This window comes from Lytechinus pictus, chromosome 2 (genome assembly GCF_037042905.1).
Source record: "Lytechinus pictus isolate F3 Inbred chromosome 2, Lp3.0, whole genome shotgun sequence".
NCBI lineage: Eukaryota > Metazoa > Echinodermata > Echinoidea > Temnopleuroida > Toxopneustidae > Lytechinus > Lytechinus pictus.
This window is the reverse complement of record NC_087246.1, coordinates 48,849,255-48,869,459: the sequence shown is the minus strand read 5'-3', so window position 1 is coordinate 48,869,459 and position 20,205 is coordinate 48,849,255. Positions and strand designations below refer to the sequence as shown.

The window sequence follows — 20,205 nt, the reverse complement described above, 5'->3', positions numbered from 1 at the left end:
TGAGCATTTGGAGATAAAGGTCATTTGCCCCAAAATCTAAAACCCACTGTCACAAAAATCTTGTGAGGATTTCTTGACATAGCAACACTCAATTTATGCATTCTGGTTTCCAATGATTGAGTCTCATTGATTATAAAAAGCAGATGAATAGAATAGCTTGTTTTCATAGGCACTTTTTGATGCATACATGTAAATTATGTTGTTCACCTAGGATGCATTCAACAATGTCAGTTGAAGGTATTTGCTTTTTTTCAAGATGAGACTAAAGTAATTTTTGGGACACCTTTCTTAATTTATGAGTGCCTGATCCAAGTGCATAAAAAGAATTATCCATGCTTAAATGTATCAGTGGATATAGGAGGTCATCATGGGCTAACTGCAAACTGGACTAATGAAGTTGTTTTCTTCTAATAAGTGTGACAATTGAATATGCACTGAAAACTGCAAGGGAATAAAATAATGTCTTCATAGACAGGTGGCTGCTGTAGACAGTTTCTTATACACACATCAAATTTAGTGGTTTATACTGTGGAGGGTTGGCCATTAACACAGGTTTCATTGCATACACATAAATGATAATAAAATCCTGTATTTTACCGGCTTGATCCTGATCATGGACCCATTTCATAATATTATTGTGGTATCTTTGCCATTAGTGAAACTACCATGGGATCATTGATTTTGACTGGCTGCATACTGAACTCTGTCCAATTATAAAAAGTCCTTTTGGAGTTGTGGGCGCGTCGTGGTCTAGTGGTTCTGACTCTTGCCTTTCAAACTGAGGGTCGTGGGTTTGAATCCTAGCCATGGCGTGTTTTCCCTCAGCAAGAAATTTATCCACATTGTGCTGCACTCGACCCAGGTGAGGTGAACGGGTACCCTGCAGGATTGATTCCTTGAATGCGCAAGCGCTGAAAGGCAGCTCGAGCTAAAGCAGGGGTAATAAAAATAATAACATTGCGCCTCAGAATAGATTGTTTCTAGATAGATGGTGCTATACAAGTGCCTATTATTATTATTATTATTATTAATTGAGCTCTTGGTAGTGTACCATCCTGATACTACGGTCTTGATTGCATACGTGCCAGATTCTGACTGAATTTCTTTGGGGCCGACCAAAGTCCCCAGTTCTCTCTCTAATGAAATTTAGACTCACTGTTGTTTGATTTTCCAAAATTCAATATTTTTTTCTGTGATGTGAACATCGGGTCGCTTATCAAATTGTAGAGACTGAAAATCAATAAAACATGCACCAATGAAGCTTTGCGACAAGCCTAGGGTTGATCCCTAAAAAAAAGGTTTAATCCAGATTTGTCCATAGTCACAATGTCATTTTGTTATTCTCATTTTTTTTTGTGGAGGGGCTGTACTTACATGATTCTTAATTATTTAAATACCAAACTGATGTATTCTTTGACATAAACATCAACTAAAGAAAAGATGTTTGGTAACTAGATGGGAAAAAATAGCTTGAATCCTTCCGTGCAAGACAAAATCCAATTGTCCTTGGAGAAATTAAACTTCATAAGATGAAGACATTTCTTTAGATCAAATGGTCCCAAAAGTGTTTGACTTGATTATATGACTCATGTAAAGTTTATTCATGCAATAATGATTGCAGATCTTATGATATCTGTTAACATGCCAAATTTTGTCTTGAATTTCAATTGAATAGATTGAATGCACACATATTGACAAAAGTAAAATTTTTTAGTATTGAAATAGTTATGATAACAGTGTCTAATCGTCCTCTCACTTGCAGCCAATAAATGTGTTATTTCACTTTTTTCACAAAGGCGATACCACTCCTCCAGTTTTGTCCGGTTGCCCAGGGACGATAACCCGCCAGGTGGCTGTGGGAACCCCCACAGCTGTGGCATCCTGGACGCCACCAACTGCTACCGATAATCAGGGCACAGCCAACGTCATATCCAATGGATTCAACCCCGGGAGCTCTTTCCCAGTGGGTTCCACAACCGTGATCTACACAGCCACAGATCAAGCCGGCCTGCAGTCCAAATGTGCCTTCAACGTCATTGTTTCTTCCGGAGGAGGTAACCCCATTTTGTATCTTTATCTGGAAAGCGTTTCATGAAGAGTGATTTTTACTTTCAGATGTTATAAGCTACTATATACATCCTTGCATCTGATTGGCTGGGAGCAAATTGGTCGATGAAAATCACTGACAAATCAAATTTTGTGAAATCTTCCCCTATTTTCATATCTTGACTACTGCTCTTGTTTTAGATCAGGGCATCCATAAGGCCATGTTTCACAAAAACAGTCTGAATAAAAGTCATGCTTAATCACCATGACACACATGATATTCAACGCATGAACTCATCAATGACGCTGTACAGTCAGACCACAGGTCCCTATGCTAATGAGCAAAAAGGCCAGATTCATCCAAATCATCTGGTGGCTGAATCCTCCTCCTTGCAAAAATCTCGTGATTCGTGAGATTTTCTTTCTCTAAGAATTTACCTGTTTTAACCTCAAGTTAAATGAAATATTATTGCACCATCAGATAGAGTAAATGTTATTCTTTCATATTGGTCATTTATTTTGTATACAATATTTTGATAAATAAGTAGATTTCTGGCCTGAAAATGTGCCTCAAAACTGAATTTTCTTCCTCTGTTTTCTTTTGCAAATTGTGCAAAACTTTTTATTCTGAGCCTCAATGATATATATATCACCATAAAGCTGAACTTCTGTACTTTCTTACAATGCCACTCTTGATATGCGGCACCTTTTAATCGGGTCAAGATCACACTTTTCCCACCAAGGTACAAGACAAGATTTCTGAAATTTTGTACTTGCATGAAATCCAGAGTTCTGATTGGCTGGATAAGTTCACAGAACAACAGGCGCGGGTAATTTGAGGAGATTACCACATGGGAAGTGTGACCTTCCCATGAACCCAGGCACTGGAACTGTTGGAATTTGCCAGTGTGTGGTCTCTTTGACCAATCAGAGTGCAGTATTCTTGTTTTCAAGCTGCTTTATGTACTTGGCAAATGAAAAGTGTGATCTTGACCCGATTAAACAAATTCTTATTTTGAAACCTATACCATCTTAAAGCATACATATTCAGCTTTATCATGATCTAAAATTATTTGGGCTCACACAAAAATAAAGTGTGAAAATAGCAGCTTTTGTCAGGTGAAAATAATTATATTTGTAGCATATTTTAGATCAAAATTTTAACCTATATTACAAAATCTTTGAATAAATTCAAACACATGACCTGAAAGAATGATTCTTCTTCTTTACAATGATACCAAAATCATGAAATTCGATGCAAAATTAGAGCAGCAATGACCGAATGAAAAGAGGTGTTTTGGTCCGCATCAAGCTCATTAAATATGCAAAACATCTCGAGTCATGAATATCACTTGGATGAAAGAAGCCACTTTCTTGGGACCTGCCGACTGACTGTGTAGCATGCATCCCTTGACGAACATGATCTGGCAAATGTGGTGATCCCTTAAATGCCACATGTAGTGCATCTGAGAATTTGGGTGCAATTTTCTTTTTTGTTACACTTAGAATATTTGTGAAAGACCCCCTAGGGGACTTTCCTTCCATGATATCAGCAACACATGACAATATGACTCTTACAATACCTTCACATATGCCTCATCAGGTTGCTCTATTCCAAATGCCTTTTGGCCATGTGGGATATCACAGTGGTGTTTAGAAAGGGAAAAGACACAAAGCCACATTTCCACTCAGAGTCAAAGCAAGATGTTGCTCAGACCCTCGTCAAGGAACAGAATCATACTTTAACACGATACTGATTCTCTAGGTATGCCCAGGGAGTGTTTCATGATAGGACTTGTCGGATGTTTGTTGAACAAAATACAACGTATGTTTCATCTGACTGTTCCAATAGAATCTGTTCTCAGCTGATTAAAATCAAGGAAGGTTTTTGGATAAGAGAACCTGTGCGGATGAAAAATGTTGATAAAACATTTGCCAGGAGTCCAAACGCCGATAGTATCTTGGGCTGTGGTTACCATTTGAGCAAGATTCATGCACCAATCTTCATTTCTCCACTGGCTGCTAACAAGAAATAATATCAGACTACCCCAACCTATTGTAATGGTGGTAATGATAATTCTGATCATGATTATTGATAGGCTAACAAATACGATAATTATGATAAAAATGGTAACCACCTTTGTTATTTCTTTGTCACAGGTGGAGCTGTAGTTGACGGGATCCCGCCTTCATTGACCAGTTGCACCAACGCAGCGTACGGTCAATTGAATACTGTAACCGGATTTGCTCTTGTCTCATGGGACCTACCCACCGCCACAGACAATGGGATGCCGATAGATTTTGACAGCGGAGTCACGTTCACAAATGCTTTTTTCCCTGAAGGCCAGAATGGTCCATTCATTTGGAGGTTCAGTGACAATGCTGGGAATGTGGTTGCTTGTGAGCTCTTCATTTTTGTTGGAAGTAGGTACCTTATCAGAAGTCTCATGTAGGAGTCATGCATGAAGAATGTTTTCCTTTATGAATAATCCAGATGACTGGTTAAACCTAAGGGGAGGGGGGGGGTTGGGGTGGGTGACTCACTTTATTGATGTGTTCGGGGTGGGGGGAATCTTTTCCTTTCTGTGGTATTCAAGCCAATCTTTTGGATCTATTTGTACTTGTTTTTCTCGTTCTTACATAATGAATGATGATAATGATTTTTTTTTAATGAATAATGATAATGATGATAATGATCTCTGTTCATCAAACGTCAGAGGAAATCTTTTTTGCTCTCCCATTGTTCAAAATCGGATTCAGTTCTCCTCATCAATGTCACCTACCGTATTGTGGACAGAGAAAAACATATTGTTCTCCCTAGGGTTCTCCCTAACATCATTTCCCCTTATGGTAGTTTTTGAGCAGATGATAATGATAATAATAATCATAATAATATTGATAATGATTATAAAGATAGTAACAAAAGTAGTGATAATAATAATTAATTGATGACAATAATTATAAGAATGTTGCTCGGATAATGCTGGCTTTCTATCCCAAATTTTTTAATTTTCAGATTTGTCTCCCTAAATTTTTTTTTATCACACCCAAACCCAAATAATGATAATATCCTTTGCATGAATAATAATGAATTTTTGATATATTAGAACCAGTGTTTCTTCTCTTCTGTATCCCCATGCCTACTGTATATTAATGCTCTTACATTTGAATTGCGTTTTTTGCAGCTCAGGCTCGCACAGACTTGACTCCTCCGGCTGTTACCTCTTGCCCAAGTGACATCAGTGCACAATCTTTTGATGGCGCTCTTGTCCCCGTCACATGGACGACACCCACAGGTTTTAAAGCCGGCCAAGTATTGGAAGTTTCGTCTACTCATGAATCTGGAGACCTCTTTGGGGTTGGAACAACTCCAGTGAGATATGCTTTCATCGACAACCAGGCAAATGTTGCCTACTGTGATTTCAACGTCATTGTAACCGGCACTGGTGCTCGTGAGTCTTTCAAACTTGACATTTATCTGCGGATTATTCAGTTTTGGGGGAGGGGGTTTCTCTGTAATCAGTAACAAGTTTACTGATTCGGTATGATTTCACCTGTGATAATGCAAACTTTTTCACACTTTAAATCTGCAGTAGAAGTAGTGTTCTTGGTACTGTTTTAAACTTCTCTACATTAATATGAAACCTGAAAAAGTCTTCAGAAAAAAAGGGAAATCAGACAACTTATATAAATTTGCATTATGTTTCTTTCAGCGACCGATACCAATCCTCCAACGATCTTTGGCTGCCCGTCGACTCTCATTCTGACAGCTACAACAGGAGCATCAGCCGCTGTAGCTGTATGGACACCACCAACAGCATCCGATGCCGAGACGACTGCAGTCATCACCGGTGATGTGAACCCTGGCGTCTTGGTGCCTGTGGGTGGAACGCGTGTGGTCACATACACGGCACAGGACCAAAATGGCTTGGAAGAAGTCTGCACTTTCAATATCATTGTGTCAGGTACTGTAAACCCTATGGAATCCATTGTAGTGGTACTCGAAAAGAGTTCCTTTTTTCAACATGAAAGGGTAAATGAAAATGACATTTGGAAAACTTAGGTACAATCCAGCCTGTATGAAATATTTTCCTCTGGGATTTTGTTGTTGTTCTGTTTTTAGAGTTCTGTTATAGTAATTGTTCAATCATTTTTAAATGAATGGACTTTGAATGTACATTTATTTCTCACCACTTTACAAGAAAGCAATTTCTGTGTTTGATTATCATTATATTTTGTCTGTGATATAGTATATCATTTGTGTGAATACCATAGGGGGCCATTGTTAATAGAATTTTACTTCATTTTATTTAATATGCAGAAACATAATAAGGCCTTGTTTCCTTATTAACCCTAAATGGATGGGCTATTTGAGATGTATTGAGGAAGGGGACGGGGCCGCCGTTTGCGTGATTGCGCTGAAATTTGACACGCACATTCTTTACCTCATAAACTACAAGCCAGTATAAAATTTATGAAAATAATTATTTTTTATATATTATAAATAAAATATTTATTCATGAAAACATTATTTGCATATTTAACACCCAATTTCACTTCAAATTTTCTTCTTTTTCCAGATGTCATCTTTGTAATCTAACTTAAAGGTTTCCATAAAGAAAAAGTGCAAAAGCCAATTTCTTTGTTTTTAGAATTTCCTATGTAATTCTTTGTTTTTAGAATTTCTTATGTATTTCTTTGTTTTTCATTGTTTTTTTTTCAATGGAAATTATAACAGACCATTTAACAACTAAATTAAACCCTAAATTTATTAAGCAGACCAATTAGAACGAAAAATGTTCACCCTTTTATGAATTTCATCTCTCCTAGACTTTGTACACAAAGTATAAAAATGAGCTATTTTCGGCATGACATTGTCTCATAAAATGTCTTGTGGCATCGCGATGCTATACCTGTATGTCGTGAATTTGGTCTCAAAAGTTGGGCAAGACTGTAAAGATAAAAGTTTTGCGGCGCTATCTTTTTGTGTTTCGGAAATATCGCGTGAATTGTTGAGGGTTAAAAAGCAATGATAGAAACTAATGATATTCTGACTAATTTTGTGACATTTAGCCCCGGAATGCATTTTAACAAATGCATTTAGTTCAGTTGCTATGGCAACTGTTTTTAGTACTCTCAGCTGTCATAAAATGGTACCCTGATGTTTACTCATACAGTTGAGTTGCATCATCTTCATACACACACACACTCAATAGTAAAGCTACAACTGATTTCTCATACACTTAATCATTTTGATTTTAAATTTTCTATTATAATGAAGGAACTTCTCAAAATCAAGCACCTCAGATATTCAATTGCCCAACGTCTGCATCAGGGGCCATATTTCCACCGTCAACCTCTGCTACTGTCAGTTGGACACCGCCCACTGCAAGCGATGATTCTGGCGTAACCACGCTGACCTCTACAGCGCAACCTGGCAGTCAGTTCTTCCTTGGTGTAACTACTGTTGTATACACTGCCAGGGATGCGGCAGGGCTGATAGACACATGCTCTTTTCCTGTCACTGTTACACAAGGTTTGTAAAAAGATCAGGGGCGCCTGTTTCATAAAGGACTTGCAACTGTTGTAACTTTGCCATTATGGCAACTACCATCAATGGTAACTTTGATTTTGATTGGCTGCTGAGCCCTGTTACCATGGTAGTTGCCATTAATGGCAAGTCCTTTATGAAATGGGACCCCTGGATGGGGGGAGGGTATGCATTCACAGGGTCAATTTTCCAATGATTGTCCTTCAAACTGGTCATATTGCTTCATTGTTTCAAATACAATCTCAATACTAAGTACAATGCAAGTGATCCAGCTGGACTGACAGCTGTATCTTCTTTGTATACACATGATTTGTGCAGACCATCATCTTATCCACAATCTTATGATTTGTTTTTCGAGGATGAGGTACATCATTCATGCAATTCATTCATGTTGAGCTGCTCTCAATCCGGGTGAGGTAAACAGATACCTGGCAGGAATTCCTTGAAACACAGAGTGCTCAATAACTTTACTGTCATAAAACAAGGGTAAAAATGCTGCATCATTGTACTTCTGTTAAGGTTTGTGTGAGGCATTACATAAGCAAGAATATTTGTATTATATTGGATGGCTCAGAATGGAATACAAGAAATATTCCAAGAGTTTGGGAAAATATTCCACGAATCGCAGATGAGTGGAATAGTGGCCCTAACGAGTGGAATATTTCTGGTATGTCATGAAATAATGCCATCCAATATAATCAATATCATTTATCCCACCCCCCCCTCCAAAAAAAGAGACAGAAATTTGATTTAACAAGTCATATCACTTATCACATTATGCCATTATCACTTCGTAGGATCAGTTTTGGTCGTTGACATGCGACTTGCATGTAGTTCATTATGACGTCATGGAGTGTAGTTGTGCTCTATGCTGCGCATCGCATTGCTTTCATTGTTGTACGTGTTGTATATTTCACGCATTTGGGCACGTGCCATAAACTGTTGAATAAGCTCTCATATTCTATAGCAAATTTTGTACAGGAGACTATGGGATTTTTGTCGGATTTCGGTCCTTTTTAGGAATACGCTCTGATACTGCACGGGCAATTGATGCAGACCAAAATAGGCGTTTTTAATGCATCGCTAGAACACTCTATATAGATGATAATTATTAATATTATTGTCCTTCAAATTTGCAACACTAATATTTCTATCCAATGCTACATGAACAAATAATAAATATTGCTCCTGAAAAATCATCAAGTAATAAAAAGTTTTAGAATCCTGATTTTGATTGTGTCTTAAGATGAAGAATAACATATAAAGAAAAAAATGCAATAAACACAAACAAAATATTTAAAATAAGAAATAGGTAGGCCATGTAAGCATAAATAACAAGGCAATGAGTAAAAAATGAAATTTGTTACAATTATGAGGAAATTAAGAAGAAAAAATGTTTAAAAAACTGCAATAACCACAAATAAAATGATTCAAATGAGAAACAGTAGGGTGTGCAAAGCATGAATAAGATGGCAATGAGTAAAAAAAGATAGAATATGAATGGCTCAATCATTAGCTATTCTCTGGTAAGCTTATCATTGTTTCCTCTTGTCACTCTGTCCCTATCTCTCTCTCTCTCTCGCTTTCTCTTCATTTATTTCCCTTTTTTGCTCCTCTAGGTTCATCTAACCAGCCACCTCAGTTCTTTGGCTGCCCACAGGATATGACTAGGAATTTGCCCTCCGGGGTTGTCCAACTCTCTGTTTTCTGGACAGAACCAACAGCAACTGATGACACCGGCACACCAACTGTGACATCTACCCGGAGTCCTGGCAGTTCCTTCCCCGCTGGAACAACCACGGTCACATACACTGCACGGGACTCAGCCGGGCTTACCGCAACCTGTTCCTTTGATGTTAATATTATAGGTATGATTGTTTGAAAAGCCTGATTCATTACGTGAACATGAAGGTACCTGACAATAAGGATATGCCAAATTTAGATGCGGCTTTATGTAGAAATGCTGCGTAGTTCACAGAATACGTCGTCTCTGCAGAGAGATACTAAGACTCTTCATACAGGCAGGTACTTGGGTATTATATGATTATAATACATATTATATATATATATATATATATTATATATATATATATATATATATATTTATATATATATATAGTTTGGAGCCCAAGAGCTTATATCTCATTTCAGCACATAAAAAAAAATGTTGTGTGCAGGAAAGCAGCTGAAAGAGATCCTGGATGTGATTCTTGCTTTGTTAAGATGCTCTGATACGGTTATGCTCTGGTGACAATTTTCACCCATAAGAAATTCTTCATCCTGAGCCGAGTGTGAAACAATACCTATATGCACAAGCCTGATGTTTATCCTTATCCTTTCATAATTCGTAATCTCAAAAACTTACCAAGATTCTAGATCTGTCAAGGCGAGTATATTATTCGTAAATGCAGGGGCGGCACAAATAGCATCTTTTTTTGCATAATGATTATGTTGCCTTATTTTTGTGGACAGTATGAGGGTGTTTTATCTGTATATTTTTTTCTTCAATTCTTTGTCTTGGGTGTCATACTTATGTAAGATCACTAGATAGCTAACAATTCACGCAGGGTTCTATGATATCTTGATAGTGCTCTTGACATACTGGTCATTCTCTCTTAATCCTCAAAGGGCAAACTGATACCATTAATCCAGTAATAACTGGATGCCCTTCCGGTGCGGACGGAACCCTCACCCCTGGACAGACCCTGGCTATGATCTTCTGGAATGCACCCACTGCATCAGATAATTCCGGAATAGTCACACTTACCTCAAATTACGTCCCACCTGCTTCATTTCCACTGGGAAACACTCAAGTCACGTATACTGCAACCGATGCGAGGGGGAACACTGCTCAGTGTACCTTTACTGTGACCGTTCAATTTCCATCAACAGGTTGGTATTTTGTTCATGGAAATAGAATAATAATAATTATAAAAATAATAATGTGACTTGTAAAGCGCCAAATCCACTCTGTAGAGTGCTCAAGGTGCATAAAGAGTGAATAAAAGAGCTTTCAGAAGATTTTCAAAAGTCTCGACAGAGGTGCATTCTTCAGGAAGGCTATTACACAAAGTAGGGCACGCATAAGCGATTGATCTTCCCCCCCCCCCCCCAAGTTTTTGAAACTTTTGGAATATAAGGTAGCCAGAAGTGGATGAGTGCAAAAACCTTCTTGGTCTGTAGAAATTAATAAAGGAAAGAGTGTATTGTGGTGCCGATCCGTGAATGATATGAAAAGCAAGCAAGAAAATGTTAAGAAATATTGCCATCAAATATCTCGTTTTACAAATATTTTTGTTGACTTGAGATGGGGTTTTTTAGGCTGCAGGTTCATACACCCTTTAAGTTTTTATTACATCATTGGTCTGTGATGTAACAAACTGAGTTCAATCTATACAGTTTCAGCCAAGTCATTGGCTTCACAAGAAATGTATGGTTTAACACTGTCTTTTAACAATGCACTTTATATTACATATCTTCTTTTTTTTTAAACATAGTTGACAGAACTCCACCAACTATCAATTGTCCTGCAACTATAATGGTTGTGGCCCCAAATGGCCAAACTGTGCAGGTGAATTGGAATGTACCAGTGCCAAGTGAACAAGCTACTGTAGTGGCTAACAGAGCCCCGAATTCGTTCTTTGATGTCGGAGTGCATACTGTTGTGTATACTGCAACAGATCCGTCAAACAATGTTGGACAATGTTCCTTTGATGTAATTGTTACAGGTAAGCAACGATGATGATGCATGTATACTATTACCATTACTATTTTGGTTTCATAGTTCATACCATACCCCTTACATAGGGAGGATTTTGTCTTTTGAATCGATTAGGGTAACAGATACCTCAAGCAATGTTGGACAATGCTCCTTTGATGTAATTGTTACGGGTAAGCAATAATGATAGATATCAACTATTGCCATTTCTATTTTGGTTTCTTCATACCATACCCCTCTAGATAGGGAGAATTTTGTCATTTGAATTGATTAGGCTTCATATGGAATATATTTGTATGTGTAAATCAGGGCATATGAAGGAAAATAAAGTCCAGAATAAAAAAAAATTCATGCAAAGTCAAGAAATTTGTCAATTTTCCTGAAAAGTCAATTTGACCTTTATCCTAAATTTTGTTGTCAAAGACTAATTTGTTTGATAAGCGTTAATGATTTTGAATCTTCGTAATTCCAGTTTGAAATTTTTTTTTTTTTGTGCGTTATGACTTGTTTGCACTTCTAAGAATGGAATGTTGCAAGAATAATGTTGAAGTAAATCCTCACTTTTGCCTGTTATATCATCCCTTTCCTGTGCGCAGCCAACGATGGGAGAGTGGCTCCTGTCATTCAAAACTGTCCGACTCAGGCGATTGACTACGGTCTGTTTGATAGTCCCAGTTGCCGTCCTCCGTACACTGAACCTACTTCAAGTCAGGCAGGCGTCACTGTCACTGTCTCTCCCCCTGGCACCTCACCGCTGACTAACTTTCAGATCGGTAATTATCTGATAGTCTACTCCTTCACCAACCCGCAAGGATTACAGTCCGACTGCACCATCAACCTTGCTGTTACCTGTAAGTATCACTTATCTGGGCCCCGTCTTACAAAGAGTTACGATTGATCCAATCAATCGTAACTCTATGGAAATCCATCAGTGTCATAATTTTTTCTACAGGAAATTTGCAAAATGTCCTTTCTAAACAAAGGAAAACACACCTACTTGTCAAGAAATCAATAACTTTATGGATATACATTACATAACTTCAGAAGTTATAGATATACATTCATATCTAGAAAAATTCTTGAGCAAACATGCATTTCATATGTTGACTTTGCTGGCTTTCCATAGTTGCGATTGATTGGATCAATCACAACTCTTTGTAAGACGGGCCCCTGCTCCCAATACAATGATTTTGTTGCAATTATAAAATCCTGAAAAGCTATTCCAATCTTTCATAGACCTACTGCACTTTATACCTGTCTGTTAAGTAGCATTTATCTGCTCCCAATACGATGATCGTGTTACAACTATAAAATCCTGAAAAGCTCTTTCATAGACCTATTGCACTTTATACCTGTCTGTTACCCATAAGTGTCATTTGTCTGCTACTGATGAGATGATATTTTAGCAATTATTATATCTTGAAAAGCTATTCCAGACATTTATAGGCCTACTGCACCTTAAACATGTTAATTACCTGTAAGTTTAATTTATCTGATACTGAAAAGATTATCATGTTGCAATAGTTGTATTGTGAAAAGGTGGAGGTGTCTCGGTGTAGTGGTTATGTCACTGCTCTCTTGAAACAAGGGTTGATGGTTTGAATCCCACCTGGTGCTAATCCACATTTGTCACTCTCTCCCTAGTTGTTAAATGGGTATTTTGGAGGATGTGAATGTCACTGTGATTAGATTGGCATGTGTGCAACGGTTGATTTGGTTGCCTGGCCAGGATGCTTCACATGGAGTGGAGATGGTGCACTTTATGTGTGAAACAGTGACTGGGTTATTAATTACAAGTAAAACAGTTAGAAGCACACATTATGAAGCATGTAACTAGTAGTAGTCTAATCTTTCATAGTTTCTCATTGAATTGACCTGAAGATGCTATGATTATAATAACAATAATAGGCATTTATATAGTGCCATCTATCTAGAAATATTCTATTACGAGGCGGATTGTTTATTATCATTACCCCAGCTTTAAATTAGCTCGAGCTGCCTTTCAGCGCTCAGTGCATTCAAGGAATTAATCCTGCCGGGTACCTATTCACCTCACCTGGGTTGAGTGCAGCACAATGTTGATAAATTTCTTGCTGAAGGAAATTACACCAGGGCTGGGATTTGAACCCACGACCCTCTGTTTCAAAGTCAGAAGACTAATCCACTGAGCCACAACACTCCACTATCTAATGTGGGAAGTTACAAATATTTTTTTGTGTGTGTTATCAAACTCTTTCCATGATATTTAGGAAATGTCATGTTTATGCTAACAAGTGTTATTCTACATCTAGACAAAAAAATATTTAGATGATCTGTTCATACCTTGCCCGACATGTATTTTCTTGTTTCTTCTCACTATCCAGCTGGTGCACACGTTTGCAGATGCTTTCCATGTGAAGCTGGTGTATGCTATTATGACCCTATAAGAGTGGGAGAGTTCTTTTGTAACACAGAACAAAGGAGGAGAAGTAAGAGCAATAAAGTCGCATTTTTTGCACTTTGGTTAATGGCTTGTTTGGCCATTGCACAATTAACCAAACCCTGCATTGTAATGATGATCAGGGCCCCGTCTTACAAAGAGTTACGATTGATCCGATCAACCTCAAATGTATGGAAATCCATCTACGCCATAATTTTTTTCTTCAGGAAATTTGTACAAAGTCTTTTGTAAACGACGAGAAGCACACTGAATTTTCAAGAAAACCATGAATGTATGAATGTACATCATATCTAGAAATAGTTTGAGCAAACACATACTTTAGATGTTGACGTTGCTGGCTTTGTAACTCTTTGTAAGACGGGCCCCAGATATGGCACCCTTCATAGTTTTGATAGTGTAAATTGTCAACCTGTCAAGTAACAGTTTGGGCCTAAGTTACAGTGATTAACTTGTTTCATGCTAGTTCTTCATACTCACTTTCTCCATATTATTGTTTTTTTGCATTGCAAAAATTAATGGTTTTCATTCATGAGATGAGTCATTTGTTTTGAAGTCTTTTGCCTTTAAAAACTTTCTCTTGAATGTTACCATGAATTGTGCTAAGAAGTGTTAGGGGAGTTCACTTCGTCTTTCACTCGGTTCTGAAAAAATTGTGATAAACGTATGATTTGGCAAAAATCCATCAAAGATTTTTAAAGAAAGGTGTGGTTGTTTCAACACCCCCCATTTTAAATCTTGTGAGTTGAATGTTATGATCTAAATTTATTGTTTGACTTTTCCCTTCCATGTGGATATTGATGTTGATTTCAAAAAAAGTTATATGTGATTTAAGATGAGTTAAGGAAAGAGACAATTTTAAGGCAATATTGCCTTATTTTTCATGAATTCACTGGAGATATATGTTCCAGTTACTGATACATGTAATAGAATGGACTAGCCTTTCAGGGATAGGGCTTTTATTATTGCCATCATTATTGACATACTATCCTCAGCTGAAGCATTGGGCCTACAGTGTATATTATCTTTGGGGGTAATATGATACCCCTTTCATAAACCTATCCTCCAATTAGCCGCCTAATAGTAATGCGGATAATTCAATAAAAATTGCGTTCACAAACTCCAAAAATTATCCGCATTATTTTTACGAGCGCCCGTCCTGAAAAAGGCGGATAATTGTCATGACAAGGGTGACCTTGTGACCGCACCATGGCAATTATCCGCATTATTTGGAAAAACATTCATAAACTCAAAATCTTGTCCCGATGCTGCTATTATGCGGATAATTGCAGCATCAAAATAATGCGGATAACTCTGGTCCTCCTCCGATTTTACGACCAAATTATGCTGCTATTAGCCGCATAATTGGGTTTATGAAAGGGATATAAGTCATACCTCACTCAAGACCCATCCATTTTTTTTTCAACTATTCAATGAGAGGTTTCTAACAAGTTTATTTCTTTCTAATTCCCAACAGGAAAGAGGAAAGCACACTGGGAAGAAATAGGTAAGGATGCATCGGCTTGTCGATGGGCTGATTAGAGTGTAGCATAAACTCCCTGAGAAGGGTACGTTCTTCTTTGTATGTTTCGGGAGTTTCAAGTTTCATGTACAGGTTTAAAATGAGAGCAACTTTTATGATCCAGCTGTGCAAATGTGTGGATTCTTGAGACACCATTGGAGCTGATTCTCAGGAGTCATTGAGCGATTTTGAAAGTGGGGGGCCAAGCCGAAATTTGGGGGCTGACCGTGCTAAAATATGCAAAGAGATGGTTATTTTTCATGTGTTTGTATATGTTTATTGAAAAAAAGTGGGGGTTGAAGCCCCTATCCACCAGTTTTGCGGCCCATACTGTTTTTATGTACCTTATCTGAAGTCTGGAAATCTATGATATGGTGGGCATAATGCATAATTATCTTTATATTTGGTTACAAAGAGTTGGAAGTTATAAATTTACATCTTCTTGAAAATGTATCGTTTACATCCACTTATTTGCAGTTGAAGACACTCTTGATTATTCCTGCATTTGTGAAAATGGAGGTCGCTGCATCAAGATGCCCGAGGGAGATGTAACCTGTGATTGCCCACGGGGATATTCAGGTGTCCTCTGTCAAAATGGTTAGTGGTTTCAGAGAAAATGGTGAAATTATTTAAAACTGATGCTAAAAAAAAATTAATAATTTGTGCTATGCATTAAACCAAATTTAATTGATACAGTTGATATTTGCACCTGATTATTGTAGAGGTCTTCAGGTCTAATGTCAAAACCATAGCAGGGTCATTTCCTCTGATCATGCTGGATGTGTGGGTGTGTGAGTTAAACGTATAACTAGTGCATGGGCCAGGTAATTGTGCTGGAGCTTGACTTTCATCTTTTTCAGCATTGAATTTTCCTGTTCAGTGATATGGTTCATTTGTAAGCCTGCCTTTTAGTTGACAATAATAAAGAGTAATTCATCAAAAAAAAAGAGGTTACCCTGAAATATTTAAAAAAATGTTGGGTTATCTAGACACTAGTTGGATGTCAGGTTACTTGAATTGGATCAGTTGATAAAAGCAGTCCCGATCAGTCATAACTGATCTCAGTCAACTTTTAGAAATATTGTTCAAAGGTCAAGGTGCAAATGCTGAAAAAATCTTGATCACCTGCTTGTTAATGCATCTGAGGGCGAATGGAGGAGAAATCAGAAGGACATCATGTTACAGCATAATTGGAAAACACTTGGCTGTCATAAGTTGTGAGGGGATACTTTATGAATACACAACTATGAGCTAATGTAAGGGTCATATATATGTTTTTTGTAGCTGAATGCCAATGGAGGCTCCTTTACCAATAATGTTTTTATCATGATATTGTTTCATCTCCAGTTGATACCGTGGAAGCTGCTTTTGTTCCTGCAGTGCTTCTTGAAGACCCATGCTCCTCGTTCCCTTGTCTTCACAATGGCACCTGTATCGTCGAGAACCAGGAACTCTTCACCTGCTTCTGCCCACCAGACTGGACCGGACCTAACTGCGAGTCTTGTAAGTACACTTCACTCTTTCTCCATTTTCAAGAAAAAATTGTGATCTCATCTAGAATTCCAACACCAAGGTCAATTGGCCTTGAGTCAAATGGCTATTTGAATTATTTCTTATGTTCAGATTCATGGTCAAGCTTAAGCTTATTGTATGGAGATACATGAAAACATCCTGAAACCTGATGATGAGAGAAGGCCAGGGGGCCATTTCATAAAGCTGTCGATTAAAGTTAAGAGCGACTTTAAGAACGACTGGTAAATCTTTCTTACGCACTTAACCATCGCCAATGAATATACCATTTACCACAAGAAAGGATCACCGGTTGTTAAAGTCGCTTGTAACTTACGAACAGCTTTATGAAACACCCACCAGGTTGGATACATGTATCTACCTTTCAGACAAGGCTGTTAACTTTGGGAATATCTTAAAGGGAAATTGCTTTAACCTCAGAATTTTCTGCAAAAACAAATCAGACAGATTATTAGAAGTTTTGGTTGTCACTTACTCCAATGACATAGGAAGTTTTGCAGATTTTGGTCTATAAATTTCAAATTGTGGATGCATATTGGCAGCGCGGGAGAAAGGTAGTGTTGTTAGTTACCAAGGTGGCATAAAACTCCCATTAAGCTAATTCTGACTTTAGACATGTAGATATTGGCACTTATGGCTGTATCAGGTTTTGTCGGTCATTAATCACACCCATGAAATGCGTTTGTCCTGCTAAAGTGATTTTAGAGCAGATTACGAATTCAAAATGATTAGTAAACATTAAAAAATGTATTGATGTATTAATTTTTCATTAATCGTTTTCCATATTTCACTTTCTTTAGACTTTGAGATACACCATGACTTTGGTGGACATGGTGGCCTACAGAGGGCTGGAGGCAGGTCCAACCTCATCTATTTGCCTACCGTAGCAGCGATGATCCTACTGGCTTTTGTCATCGTAGTCCTCTCTTTCACTATCTGTAGAATCATGCCCCATGTTTCTAGTCAGACCAAGAACCGCCCGGATGAAGTAGCACGAGTCAACTAAATCCATGAAGTGTTATCTCATAGTTTAGAAATTATGCATGATAGGTTTAAACAAGGATGAGAATGCAAGGCTTGTACCACTTGAAGCCCTGTATCAGGCCTTTTGAAAAAATAATAATGGAAGTCATGTATCCAGGGTTATTTCTATATAGGATGTTGAAGTTTTGTTCTTGTATATGTAAGCCTATGGGAAATAATATTTTCTCCTAATAAAAAAATCCAGAGGTGTAGCATACTTAACAATGTGTTTTTAGTATCATTATTAAATTATTAAATATAGTATCATTATTAAATGAGAAAAAATGTAGAAATGCAAATCACTTTCATTGAATTGAGAAATTCACCATTCAATTCGAACATACCCAGCATAGCCAACAAAATATGTTGTGTAAATGTATTTGATAGTCAACAGTCGTTTAGATAATAATCATTATTCACTTTTAAAATGGCTATCATTGACCATGTTTCATGAAACTTGTTATGGATAAGAATTTCTAGAATTAATGAAAAATTTGGTCTCAATCTATCAATTTGCACTGTTGTAACAGTAGCTTCTCCCTTGTCATTTGTAATAGGTTCTATGAATCAGAGCTCATATTTGATAAGTCATACTAAACTGATGTCCTTCACTAACATTGAATCCACAATTTGTTCATGTATTGGCTGCATGAGACATGAGTGGTAATGAGAGATTGTAAATCGTACATGATTATGACGATTTTTGCTTTCATCTTTAGACCAAAAAAAATCAAATCAAATTTGAGTTTTGAATTATTTTGTGTCATTTATTGTGGATTTTTATTAAAAAACGGTTGTGTACTGAAAGCAAGCAACATTTATATTAAATACAAAGCACACCTTATATGTTGTCAAATTGTTTTTGCACCTGCATAGTAGTTGTCCTCAGTATTTAGCTGTTATGTTTTCTTGTGAAAAAAAATTACCCTTCATTTATTTTTACTCATTAATATTGTATTAATACTAAAGTAAGTGGAGATATTTTCTTATTTTGAATTAATCCAGTACTAAAGATTTGTTTTTCATAGATTGTTTCAATCTGCCTGTACTTTGTAAGTGACAAGCATATTTATATGTTTAAGTGCTTTAGATTTTTCATGATTTCTTAGTGTTGTTTTGCATATGTGTAATTGTATTGTAATATTATCAGGCATATGTGCATCTCATGAAGAATGAAACATGTGATTATAAAAAAAACATATTTCCATTCTGATTTGATCATGATCGTTGCAGCATGAACATGTATAAACAAGATTTGAAGTAGTCTGAATTACATGTCTTATTCTATTTTGGGGGCCTCTTATATTAAGAAAAGCACTTTTGTCACTCTTTCATAGTTCTTTGAATCCATATTGGTGTATTATTATAATGTAGATGTGACAAATATTGAAAATATTTTAGTGTGTTTGATATGTATATGATTCTGGACAAATTAAAATCTGTGATAAAATTTGTTCAACTTTAAAAACGAGGATGTACAATGTCTTTAAAATTGCATTTATATTCATTTGTATTCATTCCAGAGAATAGTTCATTCATTAGAAAAAATAGGTACTTAAAGCTGTTTAATATTGGATATATTATTCCCTATTTGAATCAATATTCTTAAGTAATTTTGGTGAGAATTCGAAACCTTGGTGTTTAAAGGGACACATTTATCAAAAAGTAAAATGAAATACATTTCCCTAATTATATGTGAATTATAAGCATTCTTTCATAACTTTGTGCAAGTACTTTCTGAAATTATTAGGGCAATCATAATCATGTGTCTTTCCTACATTTTATTCCTAATATATACTATAATGGTGGAAAAATCTGTCTTTTTAATTGGTTTATAATAAAGCAATGCCGCTTTGGAAGCGATATGTAAGGATCCATTCTGTGCCTTTATTTGATATCAAAGTGTGAGACTACATAATATATATACATGTATATATATATATAAATATATAGCATGATTTGAATTTTTTTTGGGGGGGTCTGTACATGGAGGAACGTGAGAGGGAGATGTTTGATTGTAAAATCCATATTTTCAGATTACTGTTTAATTTATCACATTCAAACTTTCAAAACTATGATAGCTCCTTCTATATCCCGTACTGCTAGGTGAATTAAAGAAAGGTAAAATTGAATGATCTTTGAATAATAAGTAACACACTTGTGAACCTTTGAATAATTAGTATCACATGTGAAAGCTTGAAATGTTTGTCCATTATATATATATATATATATATATATATACATTATTATATTATATGTTCTTGGTAAATGACACAGACTAGATTGGTGGATTTTTCAGTTATTTTTCCTAGGGGTTATCATGATCTGACACTCTTAACACCAATGAAATGATAGAAGATAGTCTCAAATGATAAATG

At 36.7% G+C, this 20,205-nt stretch overlaps 1 protein-coding gene across 1 annotated transcript in view; it reads left to right on the top strand.

The window, feature by feature from the left end:
• Positions 1-19,690, top strand: part of LOC129278488 (hyalin-like) — a 29,078-nt gene extending 9,388 nt beyond the window's left edge. Inside the window, exons 8-21 of the mRNA XM_064095674.1 lie at positions 1,797-2,054; positions 4,207-4,470; positions 5,232-5,498; positions 5,760-6,011; positions 7,328-7,582; positions 9,217-9,465; positions 10,226-10,489; positions 11,095-11,325; positions 11,912-12,166; positions 13,679-13,783; positions 15,230-15,259; positions 15,752-15,871; positions 16,622-16,777; positions 17,605-19,690. Coding sequence (XP_063951744.1) covers positions 1,797-2,054; positions 4,207-4,470; positions 5,232-5,498; positions 5,760-6,011; positions 7,328-7,582; positions 9,217-9,465; positions 10,226-10,489; positions 11,095-11,325; positions 11,912-12,166; positions 13,679-13,783; positions 15,230-15,259; positions 15,752-15,871; positions 16,622-16,777; positions 17,605-17,810 — 2,912 coding nt within the window. The 3' untranslated portion in view covers positions 17,811-19,690. The remainder of the gene's footprint in view (positions 1-1,796; positions 2,055-4,206; positions 4,471-5,231; positions 5,499-5,759; positions 6,012-7,327; positions 7,583-9,216; positions 9,466-10,225; positions 10,490-11,094; positions 11,326-11,911; positions 12,167-13,678; positions 13,784-15,229; positions 15,260-15,751; positions 15,872-16,621; positions 16,778-17,604) is intronic.
• Positions 19,691-20,205: the final 515 nt, after the last annotated feature.